The sequence below is a fragment of the Bactrocera oleae genome, chromosome 4 (assembly GCF_042242935.1).
Source record: "Bactrocera oleae isolate idBacOlea1 chromosome 4, idBacOlea1, whole genome shotgun sequence".
In the NCBI taxonomy this organism is placed as follows: Eukaryota; Metazoa; Arthropoda; class Insecta; order Diptera; family Tephritidae; genus Bactrocera; species Bactrocera oleae.
The window spans coordinates 29,220,624-29,241,915 of record NC_091538.1 but is presented as its reverse complement, the minus strand read 5'-3'; the positions used below and the strand labels follow the sequence as shown (position 1 = coordinate 29,241,915).

The following is a 21,292-nucleotide window of genomic DNA, read 5'->3' as shown; positions in this document are numbered from 1 at the left end:
CCCTACAAGAACAGTGACGGTCATCTGATGGGTAATATGACAGTCATAGCTGAAAAAATTTTGTCAGCGCGCAGAACAAAGTTTCTATCATTTTCTTAAGAGCCTTGTTTTCTTTTTGTTTGTTTGTTTTGTTTTTTCTGAGTCATTGCTGACCATAAATCCGTCATAGCTGAAAATTGTCAGTTATGACTGAAACGCTATCAGAAGTGAAAAAATCTTTTGCGCAGTAGATAATATAATTTTTATTTCTTTAATAAATTTCAAAATTTTAATGAAAATTAGTATAATAATATACTTAAATATAAAAAGGAATGCAACAAAAAATATAATAAAATATGAATATATAAAAATAAATTTTCACTTGATGCCATCTCCTCTTCTCAATAGCTCTGTGTACGTCTTTCTCCAATCAGTGGATAGTTCTGAATTTAAAAATGCAAATGTAAATTAACAGTACTGACATATGAAAGGTGAGTGTATTGGTGAACCCATCAGCAGTTTCTTGTAGGGCACGTTTAGGCCAATTATGGAATGTAAACAAATTGTCAACTGACATTTAGGGCTGGCAAAATATGTCTTCTAATAATATCGATTAAACTAGAGCAGGCACCGGATGTAATGAGTGGAATGTAAGTTTTCAAGGGGTTTTCATCGAAAACTGTGTTTTCGTTTGACAGATTTTGTATGGATGATAACACAAGTTTTCGCGTGAAAACCTCTTTTGTCTATGAAAACACGAATTTTGTGTCGGTGCGAACATAGTATTAGTACGTTACTTGAATTTGTCTTAAAAACAGGCTGAGGTTTTGAAAATAACAAGAAAACAACAACTATCAGTGAAAATGGAGCGCATGTATTCTAGCTGATTATTCTTGGAGACTTAGAATAGACCTTCGGAAGCCAAACCTTCACAAACCTCGTAATTATTTTTTTCTATATCAAGCAATAATTCCTATAAATGTAGCTGATGTTTGTACTTTTTAGAAAATATATGTTTTGATGACACAAGAAAACATGTCATGTCAATTTTTTTCATTCATATATTATTATTTGGTGGCCCTAGTACATTCAAAATTTGATATGAGTTTTCATGTGTCCAAAAAAGTTCAAATGTGTGACACCGTCCTCCTTTAGGTGGAAACACATATCTCTATAGGATCTACTAGACCGATTTCAACATAATTTGGTAAGTTTTGAACATTATCGTGATATCCCTGTATTACAGTGAAAATTTAAATTCTACAAGTATCTGATTTTTTGACTTTCCAGTATACATATCAGGCAATATTGAATATATTGAAATAAAACTTTGCAAAAGAAACAAGCATAAGATGACTTTACACCTTGCTGCTTACACCTATATTGTTGATGGTATGTGTGAATGAAACTCAGAGAGCATTTTTTCCATTAGCAATATGTAGTAATGCTATAAATGATAAAATCGGGTCAATACGTCACCTATCTCCATATGTACATAAAATTATTGTTTGTTTTTTTTACGAGCCTTATACCGAATATGTCGGTCAGTGTGTGAGTTATTTATTTATAAAATTTCTTGAAAATATGCTCTCGATTATACATACCTTAACAACCTCAAAGGTTAATGCAACAAGCCCAGACCTTTCTCAAACCCCAATATACCCTGTATAATGATTTCCAACTTTCCAGCTAACTTTAAACCGTTTCGGTTCGTGAAAATGTGTAATATTTTAATAAGATTAAGTAAGTTAAGTTTATATCACATAAAACTAAGTGACTCAATGACCTATAGTACAACTAACTACCAAATTTGAATGTAATCCTGAATGTTGGATTCTTTAGCAATCTTTTTTTTATATAAATATTTGGCAACACCTGAAGTTATTTAGCCGGCTTTGATCCTTGCAGGTGGCAAGAGTATAAAATCTTCGGTTACAGCTTAGCCCTTCCTCACTTGTTTATTATAAATTTTTGCTAACACCTGAAAGTATTTCCCTGTCTTTGATCCTTGCAAATTGCAAAATTATGAAATGTTCGGTTACACCCGAACTTAGCCGTTCCTTAGTTGTTTTAACTTACTTATTTCTACGGACCCTACTATTGGAGACTGTCATCGCATATATGGAAGATATCTCAATTTAGTTAAGCGATAGTATTTAGATTGACAGTCCGTAGAATATATCATGGCTGTTGCTACCTTCCCACAGCACTAATATGATGATACATGAAAATACTTTTCCGCATTTTATGTTTGCAAATTGGTAGAGTAAAATATATACGGTTTCACTCGAGCTTAGTCCTTTCTTATTTGTAATAATTGGAATTCTCAACGCCAATTGGTACTTTTGTAGAGCGTTCAATTTTGAAAAAACCCCGACTTTTGTCAAAGTGGTGCCATGCAATGCCACTAAGTTATCGAGATTTATAAATAAAAAATCAGAGTTTTCGTGTAATTTCAACGGGAAATCTTTACACGCTTTGGTCCGGTAATTAAAATTAATATTAAGATATTTCATACACATACGTAATTGAACCGATGCTACGCCCACAAAACGCTATTAAACAAAAACCAATAAATTGTCACAACTAAGCAGTAAGTTAAGGTACATATGTACATATCTTTAATTGGGTACAGAGAATAGCAGTAGTGAAGACACTTGTGGGTTAAATATTTTTTTAAAGTGCGCGTGGCCCGTCCTTAAAAGGGTACACATCTTCCAAACCACTGAAGCTAAATAAACCAAACTTGGTAAATGAAGGTTCCCTCTGCACCGACTTCCCATATAACGGTTATGTTTTTAATTTTATTTAATTTATTTAGAATTTTGTTTAATGAAGCGCCTATATTTGAAATCATATTATTGATTTCAAGTTTATTAAATATTTTTTTTTGCATAGTTTATGACATCTTACTGTAAATTTTGAAAATTATTGAGAAATGTTTTTTAAATACTTCCATTGAAACACATATATGTAGATATTCTAAAGTGGATCATACTCTTCCCTTGAGACTCGCAGCATTTTCCACCTTTATTCAATTGAATTTTTCTACGAACATTACAATTAGAACTGCTTATCTATTATTATTTTTTTACTTCATTCTTAAATAATAAAAATGCAGAAGAAGACAACAACTTTCCTTATTAAAAATAAAATTCCAGTATTGAATGGAATAAATAATAACATAAAAAAAAGTATAATTACGAAAAAATATCATATGTATATCCTAACTTATATGTTTTGTATAAAACGGTTTCTTTAAATTCGTTTCTTCGTGAATGAATATCTGTAATCACATTTGTAAGTTGTCAAAATTTTACCTGCTCCTGAGCTTCACCACGAAAAATGCAAAAGCTTCAATTTCATCGGTCAGAATTTTAATTTTTCTACCGGTTGGAACACAGCCTTAGTACACAAAATTTAGATTAGTGAGATTATGCAAAAAATGGGCATACAGATTTGAATGCGCTGGTATTCCGCAATGCCATCGCAAATATACTGGTCATGTCAAAAAATAATTTAATCTATCTATTATGTGATACAACGTTAAAATATGTCTAATAACAGTCAAAAATAAGGTAAGAACAGTTTAGAGTAATATGATATTTATTAATGATTTTTTTCTATAAGTGTAAAACCATTAATAGGCCTATTTACTTACCATGTATCTTTTCCGTGGATATCCGCGTTCACTCCACCCAACAGTTTACAGTTGGCGTCTACAATTTCATACTTTTCTGTGTCGTTTACAGCAAAAGTAATCTTTTCAGAATGAGCGTTAGTTAGAATAACAAAATCATCTAAAATAAAAATGATATATTTGGAATATTGCAAACCTACGAATAATCAAAATACAGAAGTTAAACTAGCTTTAGAGCAACAGATTAGATTATAGGAACGACCATAATTAATTATAAAATCTAAGAGGAAGGGTAAAGTTCGGGTGTAACCGAACATTTTATACTCTCGCAATTTTAAAAGATTAAAGACGAGAAAATAAATTCAAGTGTTCCTTTTTCTCTTTATATAAAAACATTTTGCGAAAAAATTCAAAAATCATTGTACACATTGTTATTCTCAAGAAAATTTATAAATATATTATACAATATAACTCACAGAGTAATCAACATATTCTGCATAAGGTTTGTTAGGATAACGAAAATCAGTATATGGGTATTTGGGTAATTCGGGGACCAATTTCGCATATTTTCGGTTTGGTGCTCTGAAACATTAATTGATACACACCTCTCAGAAAGGCTCTCTAAGTATGAGTTGTTAATTGTAACTGTAGGGTCCTCTAGAAAAATTCATATCTCGCTTCCAACTACTAGAAAATATTTCGTTTTGTGGTTAATGGCTGAAGTTTAATTATTTTACGACAGATTCGTTTTTTTCTATTGAATTTTACACTGCATGTTGTGCCTAAAATAGATGAAATTGAGTGAAAACTTGCAATAACCCCCCTATAACTAATATCAGTATTTTCAAACATCCGGATGACTTAACTGCTTATATAGGTATAAGGGACGCTATGTGAGGTACCTTAATGAAACTTAGAGAGCATTTTTTTCGTTAGCCCTATGTAGGAATGCCAAAAATATGTAAAATCGGTTCCTTCTTGTGTACTTTGCCAGTCTCCAATATATTTAATATAATATTTTCAAACTTCCGGCTGGCTTTATACCATATGAAAAAAAAAATAAAAACTGGATATAAGGGTGGATAAAAAACTAATGTTTTTTTCGCGTCGAACTCTGCAAACATTGGGTGATAGACAACTCTAAGAGATTTGCAATTTAAAATAATTTTTTCATTGAGTTAACTCATTTGTTTCTTTTTTTAAGTTATAATTTTAATTCTTATCTTAACTTATCTAACTTAAAGTATGTGTACATGTGTATGATTGTATATATCGTCACACGACATGGGATTGTTTTTAATTGTACAACTCAATCCATGTCTGTGTGTGTGTGCTCGTTTGTTCTCTATTTTATGTGATATGTGATAATGGGCTTTTTATTTGTGTGTACATATTTAGTTTTCAAGTGCACAGAATTATAGTTCATAAATGTATTTTGAGAAACTCTATTTTATCAATGGATACATTTATTTATGTATGCATGCGTATTGCAATATAAATGCATATAATTTTATTTTTGTTTATGTCTATATACGTTTTGTACAAGCTCAGCATTATCAAAAAGAAGCATGTTCCAAAGTGTTTGAATAGGGGTTATTGCAAGTTTTCACCAGATTTTATCCATTTTAGGCACAAAGATACTTTAGATGTTATTAGAAAAACACGTACATTTAATGTTTTTAAGATAAAGGACATATTGGCCAACTTACGCGGATAAAGTAAGCGGGAGTTCGTAAATCATTCTATTAGATACATTGGGGGCCAAGTGAAATATTGACCCGATTTAACCCGACATACAGATGTACTATTACCGAGGATGTATTCTCTCCTAGTTTCAATTATAATATATCAAGCATATTTACCGATATTTTAGGTGAAAATTCAGCCACATGCATTTGTGCATGATTTGTATCCTGAAAGTTAAATAATCAGATGGAATTTAAAGTTTTGTTTTATGGGAAATAGGCGTGGTTGTAATCCGATTTCGCTCACTTTTGCTCTGTAAGATAGGCATGTTAGGATAGCGTTACCGACTGAGTTTGGTTGAAGTCGGTCTATTAATTTTTTACAACATCCTATAAAGCTTGATCATTCCATCTTATGTGTGAAATTTTAAGCTTCTTACATATTTATGATGACATACACACACAAGGTGCCAAGAAAATGAATATGATGACATAAACATACAAGGTGGCATTAAGAAAAGTCTGCGTACAAGGTACATAAGCCGAATAAAGTTATTCTTCCTACGAATTCTTCTTAAAATTTAATCGGAAGTCGGATATTCCCTTCTGTCGAAGGAATGTGAGCCTATTCCTCGTACAGCACATTCTTTGAGGTAATTATGCTTTGACGGATTTTACGTACCAGTGAATCTCATAGACGCTATTTGCTTGGGAACGTTATAGTGTAACTGAAGCTTAACTATGTCTGATGTATGTTTCGGGTCGTTATCCTATAGAAAATAGGAGTCACTTCCAAGACCAAATTCTACCGCTCTTTGCCCCAAATATCGTTTTAAGATAAACAGGTATGCATATTTAACCATTGTGGACTCTATAAACTCCATTTGGCCCACCCTAGCTATTCACAACCATATCATTGCTTCTTCACCACAGTTCTTCACAGTATGCATTAAGGTTTCCTTATCGATCACCGTGCCCATTTTTCGCCATAAAATCTGACGCCCTTTGGTTTCAAAGACACAAAACATGCGCTCTCTCCTTAAAAAAATAACTTTCTGCCAAACTCTTAAGTGCTCTTTCGTGACAACATTATGCACTTACCTATTGACTAGGGGCTTGACCATAAAATTGTATTTTTTTTTAACTCTGCAAACAGTGTCAATACAGAGAGATTTGTTAAAATTTTTCTTAACAGTTTAATCGATTTTGAATGCACGAAATCGAAGGTTTTGCTTCACACTTTGCAAAACGTTACGACTTTCACGCTGTGCTAGTATTTTTGGCGGCCCTGGACGCGCTGAGATACATTAACGCCGCTATGTTTGTAATTTTTTTATTACTCATTCATTTCATGGCATGATTATCCTTCTTCGAAAAGTTTAACCTTTATTTTCCTTTCTGAGGGGCTTATTTCTTTTATTTTAGGCGATATTCGATATTCTACATTTAATAACAAACTGAATAGAACAAAATCTTTTAAAATTGATACTTTTACGAAAACAAGTAAAGCTATAACTTTCAGACACTTTTACATCTGGTTATTACGTAGGGAATACCATTTTTACTACTTGAACGCAGACTTTTCTTGCGCTGTCTAATTACTATATTTTGTAAATTGTCAATAAAACTATGGTGTCCGATTTTCATTGCTTTAAATGCTATGACCATGCCCACTTTCTGACGATTTTATAACTATATGTGCTCTTCCTTTAGTTTGCAGCTTTGTTAATACAATTTATGGGGTTTCTATTATTGGCGTTTTGTGGGCGTGGCAGTGACAAAGAAACCGAATGGATTACAATCAAATTTGGGATCTCATTAACTTATGTAGGTATAATATGTGTATTATTATGAGTAGACTCACTTAGTTTCATTACTACATTTTGCATGTTCCAAATATTAATATTAAGATTAACCTATTAAACCCAGACTATATACATATTTTCGGCATTAAACTATAGTATATCAAAGTATATTAACTTTCACTGAGTTTTCCTAAGATTTCTTACATATTGATTGAGATATACGGTATAAAGCCAACCGAGTTTTGAAATGCATATATTCCTATAAATTTTCTTATATAACACATATGGGGCAAGGAAATATTTTGTCCCGATTTTATCCAGTTTTGGTGTCCCGTTATATAGTTACCAAAACTAGAAGCTCTCTGAATTTTATTAAGAAACTTCATAAGCGGATATTTGAAAATGCGTATATTAAGTATATTGCGACTAGCAGAGCAATACCTCTCGCCCTGATTTCATTAATTTTAAGCTAGAGGCTACACTGTTCTTAGAAAGAAATTATTTCTGAATTATTTTGAAATTTCTAATATATTTACCGATAGATGCGGTATAAAGTCAACCGGTAGTTCGAAAATAAAGGGTGATCCATTTCAAGGTTCCCTACTTTTATAAAGGAAAAACTCAGACAATTCAAATTTATTAGGGAATGTTTATAACCATTCGAAAGAACATTCCTTGGCGCTTGAATATTTTCAAGTTGTTTAGGCGTAGGTCTTTCCATGATGAAATGCCAAACAATACTGAACGAAAATAACATGACAGCTTGAGATGACTCATGCGTGATATGTTAAAAAAGGCTATTGAAAAAAGCACCTTTTCTTGGATTACCCGTTATTTATGTTAGGGAAGTACTGACCTGATTTTACGCATTTTTGGCACAAGGGTATCCTGTCATCACAAAAATCTTCTCCCAGAATTTCAATACTAGACCTTATAGATTGACTGACACGTTCGGTAAAAAATAAGCAATTTGCATTGGAGTTTACATATTTGGTGCTTGCTGTTATAGTCCGATTTCGACATGTTTGTACCTTGAGGGCACTACTTAACCTTTATAATAATTAGTAATAATTAGTAATTATCTGATTTAACCCATTTTATTAGTGAGATGGGGCTTTAAACATTTTTTAAGCCCACAGGTGTCCTAGTTATATGTTATTAATTAAACAAAACTAATATACCCCGCAGCTACATGTTCTGAGAGTATCAAAATTCTTTAAAGCATCTTTGAAGAACGGCAAGAGCATTGTGTGAATATTAAATTAAGCTTAATAATCATCGAAACCCGAAATAAACTATAATTTAATGTAAATTATAATCATGTTGAATCAGGTGTATAATTTTTTAATAGCCCAGTCTCGAACGAAGCTTACGGAAGACTCAGTTAAGAAGTAAGGTTAAGTGCTTGACTATACTTGTGGGCGAGGTTGACAGGCACACAGAGATAAGTATCTATACAAATGGGTCCAAGCTAGATAACCGACTGGGAGGTGGTGTCTTTCCAGCAAAATTAGATAGCAGAATCGCCTTCCGTCTACCAGACCACTGCAGTGTCTTCCATGAGGAGATCACTGAAATTAAAGAAAGCCTTCTCGTTCTGACAAGGAGTGTGCTCACAAATATATTTATATCTATATAGCTTTCTGTATGTCTATCTGGCAGCTTTTTAATCACTAAAGTCTCTAGGGTTTCGTTAAAGTCGGTGAAATAATGCCTTGATCTCTTAGTGGTTCTAACATCCTATTTCACGATAAACATGCAATGAGTTCCAGGACATAGTGATATCATTGATAACTGGGAAGACGATAAACTAGCCAGAAAAGGCACTACGCTACAATTAGACTTTTAATCGGCAAACATCTCTGACTTGCTCAACAGTAGGCAAAGGTGGCATGAATGAAATGTTGGCCGCATATGTAAACTATTAAAATTTAAAAGAAATTATGTAAGAACTGTAATAGAAGTGCTAACAGGTCACGGTAGTGAGGGACTTTTGTTCTGGAGGTATCACAATGAGCCTCCTAAAGGCCTAGATGCGTCGTGAGACATGTAAATAGACGAAAAGGTGCAAATTGAATTTTATATAATGCACGATTGGACAGCTAACAGAGCTGAAAAATTCCGAGCAGGGAGTTCACATTTTTTGTAGATTCGCTGTTATATAACATAAATGAGACTTTTTAACAACGTTCTCTTACAGAAATACGTTTCTACAAACATAAAAAAAAATTAAATATTAAAATGCAAAAGATTATATAAAAAATATATATTTCACTTTTTTAATAAATTTCTAATATCAATTGTTATAAAATTAATAAGTTATGTATGCATATATGTACATCAATAGGAAGTTCATTTCCATTCTCTGGTATGTACACAGCGAGGAATAGAATTTTTGATATTATCACTTATGAATAAATACACGCACTGCTCTATATTTTTTCTTTTATTTTTTTTTCTTTTACGAGGAGGAAGCATCGAAAGCCTGAACCCCACGTCAGTGTCGAACTTTAATCCAACTAAACCCCCTACCGTCATGTACCTTTCACCCCGGTACCACCGTCAAGTATTCCGTCGGGAGGATGGTTGAGTTGAGTGCTCATACGTTTGTAGTAGTCTCAATGCATTCAGTAACAAGTTGCATTTACTTGGACCCACCTCTGTTGGTATTAAACCCACCCCGCGCAATGTTTGTCGCCAAACCCTTCCCTTATGATTTCTTACTTTCGTTTTAATGCGTTTGTTTGGTCCGCGTTCTAGTGGAGTTCCGTTAAGTTTTGGAGTTCTCTTCTCTCCTGCTGCTCTCGGGCTCTTTAGGTTTTCATGATTTTGGTGGCTATTTCGCACACTGCATCCCACTTAGCTTTTGATTCCACCATTTGGTCTACTAAGTTTTCGGGAGTTGGGTCTATACCGAATGCGCTCTTGAGGAATCGTCTCTCTTGCTCGTATTGCGGACAATGGAACAACGTATGCTCTACACTCTCAATTGTCTCGCCACCGCATTTATCGCATATATCATAATTTTCGTGTTGAAAGCGTTTCAAATATGCTTTGAAACAGCCATGCCCTTTTAAAATTTGAGTTAAATAAAAGTCTACCTAGCCGTGTGGTTTTTTTAGCCATGGTTCAATGTTGGGAATCAGTCGGAACGTCCAACGTCCTTTTTGACTGACTTCCCATCGTCTTTGTCAACTCTTCACCGTCTCCGCTCGGGCATTTCCTTTTACGGTTCTGGGTGGTAAGTCTGTTACAGGCTTTTTGGTCTCTTTGGCTAAGAGATCTAATGGGTGCTAGCCCGCAATTACAAGGGCAGCATCTTCTGACACTGTACGGAAAGCTGAGCATACTCTGACTGCGCAAATGGCATAAATGGAAAAAAGGCCACGTCGGTAAGATTTTGTTTCGAGTGCTTTTCCCCAAACCTCGGCGCCATATAGAGTGACGGACTTCAGAACTTCAGCCAGGAGTCTTCTCCTATTTTGCTTCGGTCCACGGGTATTGATCATCATTTGGGTTAAGGCTCTACATGTTTTTGAAGCTTTTTCGCAGGTGTAGGCTAAATGTTTTTTAAAGGAAAGTCTTGCATCAAGAACAATTCCTAAGTATTTCAGCGCTGGTTGTGTAGTTATACACGCACCTTTTATTCTGAATGTAGCAGGCTCTCGGGTTTTTTTGCCAGTAATAAGCACGGCTTCCGTTTTGCTCTCTGCTAGGGTAAGTCCATTAGTTTCAAGTCAATCATTAATAAAAGATATTGTTGCACTGGTTATTGCACTGGTTATTGCAACAATATCTTCTATGTGCTTAGCTGTCACCACAACAGCAATGTCATCTGCAAATCCTATGATGTAAACATTTTTGGGTACCTTTAGTCGCAGTACTCCGTCGTACATGTTGTTCCAGAGTAACGGTCTGGGTACAGATCCTTGTGGTACACCACCGGTGTCTTTATATTCCTTATAGCCGTCGGTTGTGTCGTAGCTCAGAATTCTTTCATTAAAGTAGCTTACGATTATGTTGTAAAGGTATTGAGGCACGGAGAAACTCTTTAGGGCAGTTAGTATGCTATACCAGGATACTAAGTTAAAAGCATTTTTAACGTCGAGAGTTACGACCATGCAATATTGTATTGTGCTGCCTTTCCATCGTTTTCCACTAATTGCCTTTTCGGCCAGTGTCTTTACTAGGGTCACAGCGTCGATGGTGGATCTTGCTTTTCTGAATCTAAATTGATTCGGGGATTATTCGCCAGCGTCATCGATTGCTTTGTTTAGGCGCCGGTATACAATTCGCTCAAGGATTTTTCCAGCGGAGTCCAATATGCCGAGTGGCCGGAAAATATTGGTTCTTTTGCATCCCCATTCAATAGCCCAGGCATTAAAGTCGCCGGCTATTACAAGATTAGTTTTACTTATGGCATCAGTCACTAGACAGTCGATGCTGTTCTTAAATTCTTCGTCATTGATACTGGGAGGCAAATAGCAACTATAGATATTAACATCACTAATTGTTGCTCGAACAAAGCCATTTGAAGGTTAAGGGTTTTCAAGCTGTGGAGAGTTAGGGTTGCATTTCCATATCGCCGCTTTATTCCTTGAATCGCAGGTCTAGTTGGCACCTTCAACGATTTTATAGGGTTCACTGAGTAAGGCCACATCGATCTGCTTCTCAAGCACTGACTGTTTTAATAGATCATGTGCTGCTTGACAGTGGTTTAGGTTAAGTTGTAAACACCTCATATAAATTTTTCAGTTTGAGCCTTTCTTGTATACCGGGCTTCTGACGCTCCCAGTAAAGTGATCAGTTTCACTAGAGCCAGCTTTCAAGCAAAGCATGTATTTTGGCTTCTTGGTACAGTCCGTAGCCTGGTATTCACTCTCACCACATCTTCTACATAGTTTAGACCTGTCCTCGTTTTCGCAGCTTTTCGCTGTGTGGCCATAATCGAGGCATCTGTAGCACCGTTGTTGTTGTTGTTGTAACGGTTACCTAATCCCCGTTTGGGTGATAAATTCCAGATTCGTTGTCGTCGAGGTCATCTAACGGGAGGCCCAGGAAACGAGCTGTTTCGACGGGGTCGAACCATAGGGAGAAAAGTGTTAGATGAGTGGGGTTTGTTGGGCATGCAAAGAGGTGGTTAGGAGTTTAACCTGCTACAGTATCCAGAACGAAGTTGCGCGAGGGTCACTCTGGTTTCGCGAGGCAACGCGAGCTCTACATCTGCTATGGGTGGTGGTTTGACTCGTAATACGCCATTCACTGAGAGGGAGTCGGTGAAGGTGTTGATGGCTCCACTGTGAATGGCGGTCAGTGCCTGTCTGAAGTTCGTAGCGTCCGAAGTCCGGTCGGCGTACTGCCTGATGTTGTCCACGTAATCAAGGAAAGACCTCTTGATGTTCCTAGGAGGCGGCTTCGCTACAAGCAGGCAACTACAGGGGTGGTTTCTACGAAAGCACCCCAGCAGAAACTGCTTGGAGAGGAGTTCGTTGTGTTCCTTAACCGGAAGCATAAGGGCCTCACTATGTAGGTGTTCGATTAGAGACATCAAGAGGCATCCCGTGATAGTCCGGAATGCAGTGTTCTGACAGGTCTGAAGCTTCTTCTTCTGCGTGTCACTGCATCCAGGCGATCATATTAGGGCTGCATAATTTAGGACTGGCCGGCCGATTGCCTTGTATGTTGCCAACAACGTTTCTTTGTCTTTTCCCCAAAAGCTGCCGGCAAGCGACTTGCGGATTTTGTTGCGGCTCTGTACTTTGGCAGTTATCGCGGTCGTGTGAGGAGTGAAAGAGCACAGACTGTCCAATGTGACGCCTAAAATTTTAGGGTTATTTACTGTCGGAATTTTTGTGCCATCGACTGAAATGTTCAGGTCCAGTCTGTACTCCTTGGTCCAATTTGTGAATATGGCCGCTGTGGATTTAGTGGGGGAGAGTATTAGGCTCCTTGCAGAGAAGAAGCGAGAAAGATCGGAGAGGTAGCTGTTTAGTTTTGAACACATGCCATCGATTCCATTGCTCGACGTCAATATCGTACAGTCATCAGCGTACGAGGTCACTGAAATTCCCGCTGGTGGAAATTAAACAGTAGTGGGGAGAGGACACCGCCCTGCGGAACCCCCTGTTTAATTTTCCTAAGTTTGGAGTTTTGACCTCGAAACATTACGGATGTATGTCGACCGCTCAGGTAGCTCATAGTCCACCGCTTCAGCCCTGGAGGGAGCGTTGATTGTTCTAGGTCCTCAAGTAGCGTTGTGTGATTGACTGTGTCAAAAGCTTTTGACAAGTCCAACGCTACGAGGATCGTCCTCTCGCAGGGTGGCTTCTGGTTCAGGCCATGAACTATCTGGGCGTTTATGACGCTAAGTGCTGTGGTGGTACTGTGCACTTTTCGGAAGCCATACTGATGATCTGCTAGGCTCAGTTGGTGAGTGCATGACGGGAGTAACAAGGTCTCAAGTGTCTACTACTGGGGAAAGGAGAGTTATCGGGCGATAAGACTCCCCTTTGTTAGCGGGTTTCCCAGGTTTCAGTAGTGGGACCACTCTTCCGACTTTCAACACATCGGGTATTTGAAGACTGGTTATCGACAGGTTGAGGACCTTGGTGAGATAGTTTACTCCCGTTGGGCCTAGGTGTTTTAGCATCAGCATGCTTATTCCGTCAGGGCCGATGGATTTAGACGATTTCGCCTTTTTGATGACACTCTGAACCTCCCCATCGGTGAAAGTAAGTGGTGCGCAGTCTTTTGGCATTTTGCGCAGCCGTCGGGTAACACATCGTTTGGCCTTGTCGTTCGAAGGGTGCAGTGTAAATTGCCGGCTAAAAAAGCTCGCGCACTTCTTCGGGTCCGAGGAGGCATGGCCATCGAATTGAATTTCAACTCGGTCGTCATGTCTCCTCGGGTTAGGCAAGGCTTTGACAGTATTCCAAAGCTTCCTCACAGCGGTGGAGAGATTACAGGACTTCAGGTGTTCCACCCATTTTGTCCGCTTATGTTGGTTTACCATTTGCCGAATCTCCAAATTGAGATCCCTTATTCGGGGATCACAGGGATTGGCATGGCGTAAGGTGTCCCACTCGTTTGCTAGTACAGATGCTTCGGCTTGGAAATTTAGGCGGAGTTCCGCGATTCTACCAGCTGGTATGGAGCGAGCGGTAGCAGCAGCGATCACCTTGCGGAATTGACGCTCGCCAACGATGACATCCATAGGAATGGGTAGTGCGTTGAAAATGCTCTCAGTAAGTTCTCAGTTAGCTTTGTTAAAGATAATGAAGGTGCGGTTGTCCACAGAAATAAAGTCGGGAGGTTTCTCGATCGAGATAATTATGGGCAGATGGTCTTCTTTGTGCAGAATGTCGAATCGTCAATCTGTTCCGCCAGCTGCCTCCCCCTACGATCATTTGACAGGCAGGAATACCAAAGATCGTGATGCGCGTTAAAGTTGGTCAGACTGGGAGTCATGCTGTCTGTGAGAGCTCCTTTGGGCCGTGGAGGTCCTATCTTGGCCCTTCGACTGGAGCGGCAGCGCAGTGCGCGAACATGGTGCAGGTTGCACAGCCGTTGAGGCAGATGTCGCTTTATTGCGTTGACACCATGGGGGTGCTTTAAGGCCTGAACAGGTCTTAAGGTGGCTCCATCCATTGCATGTATTGCACATAAACGAGGTGGAGTTTGGATGTAGCCTTTTAGCGCAAATGCAGCAGTAGAATTCCTCGGGGCCCGGGTTGGACTCGATGCCAGCACGGATCAGGAGAATACGAAGCAACCCTGCTGCTAGGCGTTGCTCCAATGACGACAAACTAAATCTGGAACTTACCGATCCAAACAGGGTTAGATCGCCGAAATAACAGCCCTTGGCCGGATAAAATCCGAGTCAATTCCGGTATGGCAGAACCGGCTGTCGTGAGAATTGTCTGTAGCACCGTTGTGGCTGCCTGTATTCTCTGATACGGCATATTAGTACTTCTTCCTTGGTAGCATAAAGTACTTCTTCCTTGGTTGTAATTTCATCCAAGTCTTTCCACTCTATAAGTGTCTCCTGGGTCAGAACTTTTATATTTGCTTGGTCACCAAGGCATTTCCTAAATATTTCCTGCGGATCGGCTGACATTGCTGAACCACTTAGTTGCAGCAGCATTTCACCGCCTTGTGTTTTACGAATTCGGGTAACTTTCTTTTTGAGTTCGCTGAGAGTAGAATCGGACTTAATTTTAATTAGAATTTCGGCATAAGTGGGACATTTGGATTATGACCTTTATTTTGTTGGGTTTCCTTGGGTCTCCTTGATGGTGAGTTTGCAGCGCCTTCAAAAGTGTGAGGTTATTTGTTATTATTGATCGCTTAGCTCGACCAATCAAATTTGTATTTGCGCGAGGTTTTGGCGAGTTTGTGCATGTTCGCTTAATTTGTTGCTGAGTGTGCTCATATGCTATTGGTTCATCAGTGTGCATAGTGCGGCCTCTTTTCGGCTGAGTGAATTGATGGTTGTTGTCTCTTTGAATTCAGCTAGTGCTTGTTTTTGTAGCTTCGATATCCTATCTATGATGTTTTTTATATTCTGGTTCACATGTCTTTGTTTTTGGCCATGTGTGAGAGCGATTAGTTCATCTATGAGCACTCCCAATGCAGTGAGCACGTTCTCTCCTTCGCTCATGTTTATGATGGGGTCGGTTTTAGTGTCGCTTTGTGTTGATGGCAGATTGACTACAATCAAGTTATCAGCTGTTCGCAGTTTATTGGAAGGGGTCATATCAAGCGCAGTTGGCGGTGCAGCGTTGACCGATTGTGTGCCGGGCCTTATCACCCGTCGCTCGGGTGATTGGGCAGTTTTGCTGCTCCGTGTAAATATGGTATTATATATGGTATTTGCTGTTTTTGCTTTTGCTGTCATTTTTGTAGCCACATAAACAGAAATCCTCTAGCGCTGGTGTTGAGCAGAGATTCCTCAGGATCAAGGCTCAGGAATTTCTCTCAATGTGGATTGTAGGTTTCAAGAGGGTGCGAAAAGAATTAAAAAAGGGAAACGGCAATATGAGCAGCTGAGAGAGCGCTCTTTGCGTATTTCCTTTTGTGCGGACCTTTGCCCGAAAATCAATAAATATTTTGAAATAGAAATAGCACTCACCGCTTGTACGACTTTTCTGTCGATTCAATTTAGTACGGTTTGCTAGTTGCGTTGCAATCTGCTTTTTCGCGCACTTGCGGACTTTAAACACTTTTGTAAACTTTGTTTTATGTTCCATAGGTTAGGACACTCACAAAACACGTCCGTACTTGTGCACTTCATATAATGTGTCAATCTGCTCTATATGTAAGTATGTATGTGTGTACAAATATGTGTATGAGCTTGCAAAATAAGTAATACATACACAAATCTGCATACATATATATAGTGCGCGCACATGTATTTATTGACAAGTGATAATATCAAAAAATCTATTACTCCAGGTGTACATACCAGAGAATGCGAATGAACTCTATATTGATGTACATATGCACACACATAAATTGTTAATTTTGTAACAATGGAAATTAAAAAATTATAAAAAAAGTAAAATATATTTTTTATTGCGGATATTGATCCTTATGCCGAACTCTTTTGTAGTTTTTAATCGGCCCTGTTTCTCTGTTTTACCATATTTATTTTTTGGCGTCACTTGGAGAACATTTGATAGTTGAGTGATCTCTATCGTAATAGTTGCATATCACAATTTGCATTCTCATTTCCGTTAAAAGACTAGGGTCCTCAATTCCTATTAGTTTTTCTAACAAGGTTGAGTGAAGTTTCTCAATATCTGTATTTCCTGTATGACTATTTTGTTTTTTTGATGTACTTCTATATTTTCGGCATTTAAATACTGTATTAATTGTTCGTAAATCTTTGAAAAGTAGCTGGGGCATTTTTTAACTCGAAAGGCATTCGAACGTATTTATATAGTCCGGCCGGAGTAACAAAAGCTGTTTTCTCGATATCCTTTTCTGACATTAAAATCTGGTGGTAACCTTCGGTTAAATCTATTGTGCTAAAGTATTATGTTTTGCCTAATTTATCCAAGATTCCTTCGATATTTGGTAGAGGATACTAATCGTCTACAGTTAATTGGTTTAATCTCTTATAATCAACTACCAGCCTGAATTTCTGAGTTTCTGAATCATCTATCCCCTTCTTTGTAAATGAGTTTATTAAAATTTTTCAATTTCCCTTTTCTCTTAAACTTGATCCTGCATCGTCTTCACGTGGAATGAAAGATTCGCATCATTTTTAAAAATTATTACAATTTTTTCGACATCAATTGTTTTTACATTTTTGAAAATGAAATCATTTCCTATCAATAAATCATATGGTTTATTAAAATCCATTAATAATTATCTCATTCTGGCGTTTTCTGGATATTTGAATTCTTTTCGACAAGGTCGCTTTACCTTAGTATTTGGCGTTTTAATTACTCCGTTTAAAGTATTCACCATAGTGCTTTCACTTTCAAGCACCGGTAATTCAAATTTTTCAAAACTAGATTTTTAAATTATGCTTATGGTTGAGCCTGAGTCGATAATGCATAAAATTGCTTTTCAAAAAATTTTAATATTAATATAATTTTACTTTTCCAAGATTCCGAGGCTAGTTTGTAAAAAGCTCCTCGTTCGTATTTGGTTGTTGTGGATCACCTCTTCTGCTCATTGTGTCCACGTCCATGGTGTCTGGTTCCCTTCATTGTAAATGTTGTCTATTATTTACCGAGTTTCTTTGCACTATGTTATAGCCAGCTGACTATTTTTTTGTTGAGATATTAGGTTAGCTATAATTTGATAAATTTTTAGCCGAGAGGAAATGAGTGAATGTATTTTTTTTTCTTCAAGCGTGGGAGGCTGCACTGACTCATCCCCCACTGTGCCGCAGCTGACGGTCATTAGGCTTTATGATACTATTGTCTGATGCGTATCACCAATTATCTCTCGAGAAGAAATAATTAACCAAATTTCCACCTGCTTTTCATTTCATATGCTATTGCAATAGCATATTACAATGTATAGTGCCTATTCACGTTGGTATGATACATGTTAAAATATACTTCTTTTTGGTTTGGAATTGGTGGAATCATCTAATGACGCAACTTGCACTTAGCTCAACTTATGGTTATTATAATCGGCCTACTAAGAGTACTATTCGCAACACCATCAATATGAGTGATCTTGAGACACAACATTCATTATTGGATAATACTCGACCGAATAGACTACGTCCAGCACGCGAATTATGTATTTGTGAATAGCAATTGTGGATATTCAGGAACAAACACTGAACCAAAAACATAACTGGTTTCTTCTCTTTAGCAAATCAGACTGCCTCTCGCATCAGATCGGCAACTCGAGTTTGCTGCTATGCCCGGCTGTACAGCATATTCCAGCAAGCTCAAAATATGCTGAGTCTGCTGTTTGAGTCACGTATTGGCGGATCATACGATGTGGTGCAGTGCATGCCGTCGTTATATTGTACATAACTCACGTGGAGAGAGAGAATTTTACTTCAAGATTTTAAATTGAAAGCGTAAAAAATACAGCTTGTGCAAGAGCTGAAACCGCTCGACTTTCCCAAGCGACATCGCTTCGCTCTATGGGCTCTTGAGAAGTTCCAAGAAGATCCGACGTTTGCGATCCAAACTTTGTTCAGTGTTGAGGCCCATTTCTGGCTCAAGGGGTATGTCAACAAGCAAAATTGCCACATTTGGGACGAATAAACAACCTAAATAGCTTCAGGAGCTGCCATTTCATTCAGAAATAATGATTAAATGCTTATTTATGTCTGAAATTGAAGCTCGTGATCTCGGCGACTTTAGGTTCCAACAAGACGGTGCCAGTGCCCAATCTCGCTTCGATTCAGGTCTTGGAGCAAAACATCACGCGGGTCATTCGGCAGTTACCAGTCGAACGAGTCATCGAAAATTGAACTCAACGGATGGACCATCTGAGATGTAGCCGCGGGGAAAATTTGAAAGCGAAAATCTTTAAGAAATAAATGCCAAAGAATGTTCTCTCGAATGATAATCAAAATTCCCCATTTAATTTGAATTTTTTGTGTTTTTTTTTTTTAAAGTAGGGAATCTCGTAATCGATCACCTTATATATCAATATAATTACGTTATGTTACGGCGAGGTGAGTTGATTTCCAAGGACTGCCTGTCCATTCGTCTGTCCGTGCAAGCGATAACTTGAGTAAAAATTTAGATATCATGTTGAAATTTGGTACATATGTTCCTTCATACCCAAAAAGTGTTTGAAAGTGCTTTAACTATGCTCCAAATTAAGATACAAAACAGTAATTCAGAGCAGAGGATTGCATTGGCGGAAGGCTCCTGTGGTCTTCAAAAATTGGGCGAAGCCCTGCCGCTTAAAAGGTTTAATGTACATATCTCACACACCACTTAAGCCAAGACAACTCAACTTGCTCGGAACAAATATTTTCAACATCCCCTTCAAAAGTTTCAAAATGGTTGAAATCGTATTATAACCTCGCCCACTCCCATAGGTATAATGGATTTGTTGAAAACTACTAAAAATGCGATAACTCAATAAATAAAAGCGTCACATATACTTAATTATGCACCCGATAAGATTTATAAGATCCAGTGTTAAATTCAACAAATGGCGTGGCACCGCCCCCTTCAGCTGAAACTACACATCTCGGGACTTACTCGACCAATTTCAGCCAAACTCGGTATATAGCATTATCCTGACAGTGCAAATGGGACTACAACTACGCTTACTTCCCATATAGCACAACTTTATTTTTGATCTGATTTTTTATCTTTTCAATAAACAAATCAAAGTTATATGAATAAGTACAGGATGGCTCGCGAATCGTGCTACAAAAACAAGCCGTAATAACTTTTTTTAATCAACGCATTACATATTTTTTATTGTATAGCAATTTTTTTTTAAATTTTATTTAATGAATTATTTTTAAAAATTAAGAACCGTTAATGACCTCCATGCTCTGCCACGTATGTGAGACACATAATTAGAAAATTATTTATTTCTGCCTGAAGGGTTGGAGTAGGTATTGCCTTGTTTTGTACACCTCTTGCTTGAAATAACCCCATTAAAAGTCTGGTGGTCAGTTCATCTTGCTGGAACCAAACGATATTGAAAGGAATACGTTTTCGGCACAGTTCTGGGTAAAAGACTCATTCAAAACTTTTAAATAACGGTGCCCATTGACAGTTACTGTCACCGAAGTGTGGCTAGAAAGGTTACGAGTCAAAATTCTTGGGTTTGCCTGAATCGACGATGCAACAGCCGGGATTGTTTCTTGAATACGAACATAAGGATCTCGATGGTACGGTCAAAATCCCGTCTGAATTCCCTTTGGATAAAAATGACGGACTGCAAAGCACGGAACCGCTGCACTATCCAAACCTTATTTTCGTTATCCCAAGCATTCATTTTTAAAAAGTTTAAATAATGACCTGCTAAATAAAATTAAATTAAGTCCATTATTTACACAGAAAAAAGTTATGTCGTCTCGCTTCTAGAAATTGTCAAAATTTTACCAAAACTGTTCCAGCGCCCACATACCGAATATGAGGACTACAGTTACTATTGCGAACTTTTTATCGAAAATATCGGCCAATCTGGAAGATATATTCATGAAATTTAAAAAAATTCATTCCTGATAATAGTGTACTATTCCTGTGTGTGAAATATGGGAATAATCTGATCAATATTTTTCTTAGACCCCATACACCTTGTATACAGATTTTCAAAATTCCAGTTGACTTTATAATAATATTCTCAACTGTACTGCAATCAGCCCAGGCTTTTTTTGCCCCCAATATACCCTGTACAGATATTCTCGATTTTATAGCTGACCTTAAGGGGTAAGGGGTTATCAGATGCATGAAAAAATGAGAATTTTTAACAATTTGTTTTTTTGCTATTAAATCATGTTATTTTACAAAAGTAGTAATATGTCATTATCATACAATGTTTTGACTTGAAGTCACGAAAATTTCAAAAAAAAAATTTTTAATTTAACTGTTGACCCAGGTTAAAAAAAGATATTGCGGGGACAATCATAAGTCCTTGGAGATTCATCTGAAATCAATCGGATAGAAAAAATTAGTTTTATAAACAGTCTTAAAAAATCGAAATTTATGAAAAAAAAATCCTTCGATCAGGGC

The 21,292-nt window shown here is 37.4% G+C and overlaps 1 protein-coding gene across 16 annotated transcripts in view; it reads right to left on the bottom strand.

Moving 5' to 3' along the window:
- The window catches only part of Ptp52F (Protein tyrosine phosphatase 52F), a 922,788-nt gene that overhangs the window by 808,501 nt on the left and 92,995 nt on the right, over positions 1-21,292 (bottom strand). For 14 of the 16 annotated variants that reach the window (XR_011395839.1, XR_011395840.1, XM_070107709.1 and 11 more), the window contains one exon: positions 3,641-3,779. The exons of the other annotated variants lie outside the window; for them this stretch is intronic. Coding sequence is in view for 10 of the 14 variants with exons in the window: in XM_070107709.1 (XP_069963810.1) it covers positions 3,641-3,779 (139 nt within the window). In the remaining 4 variants the exon portion in view is untranslated. The remainder of the gene's footprint in view (positions 1-3,640; positions 3,780-21,292) is intronic. 16 annotated transcript variants of the gene reach the window in all.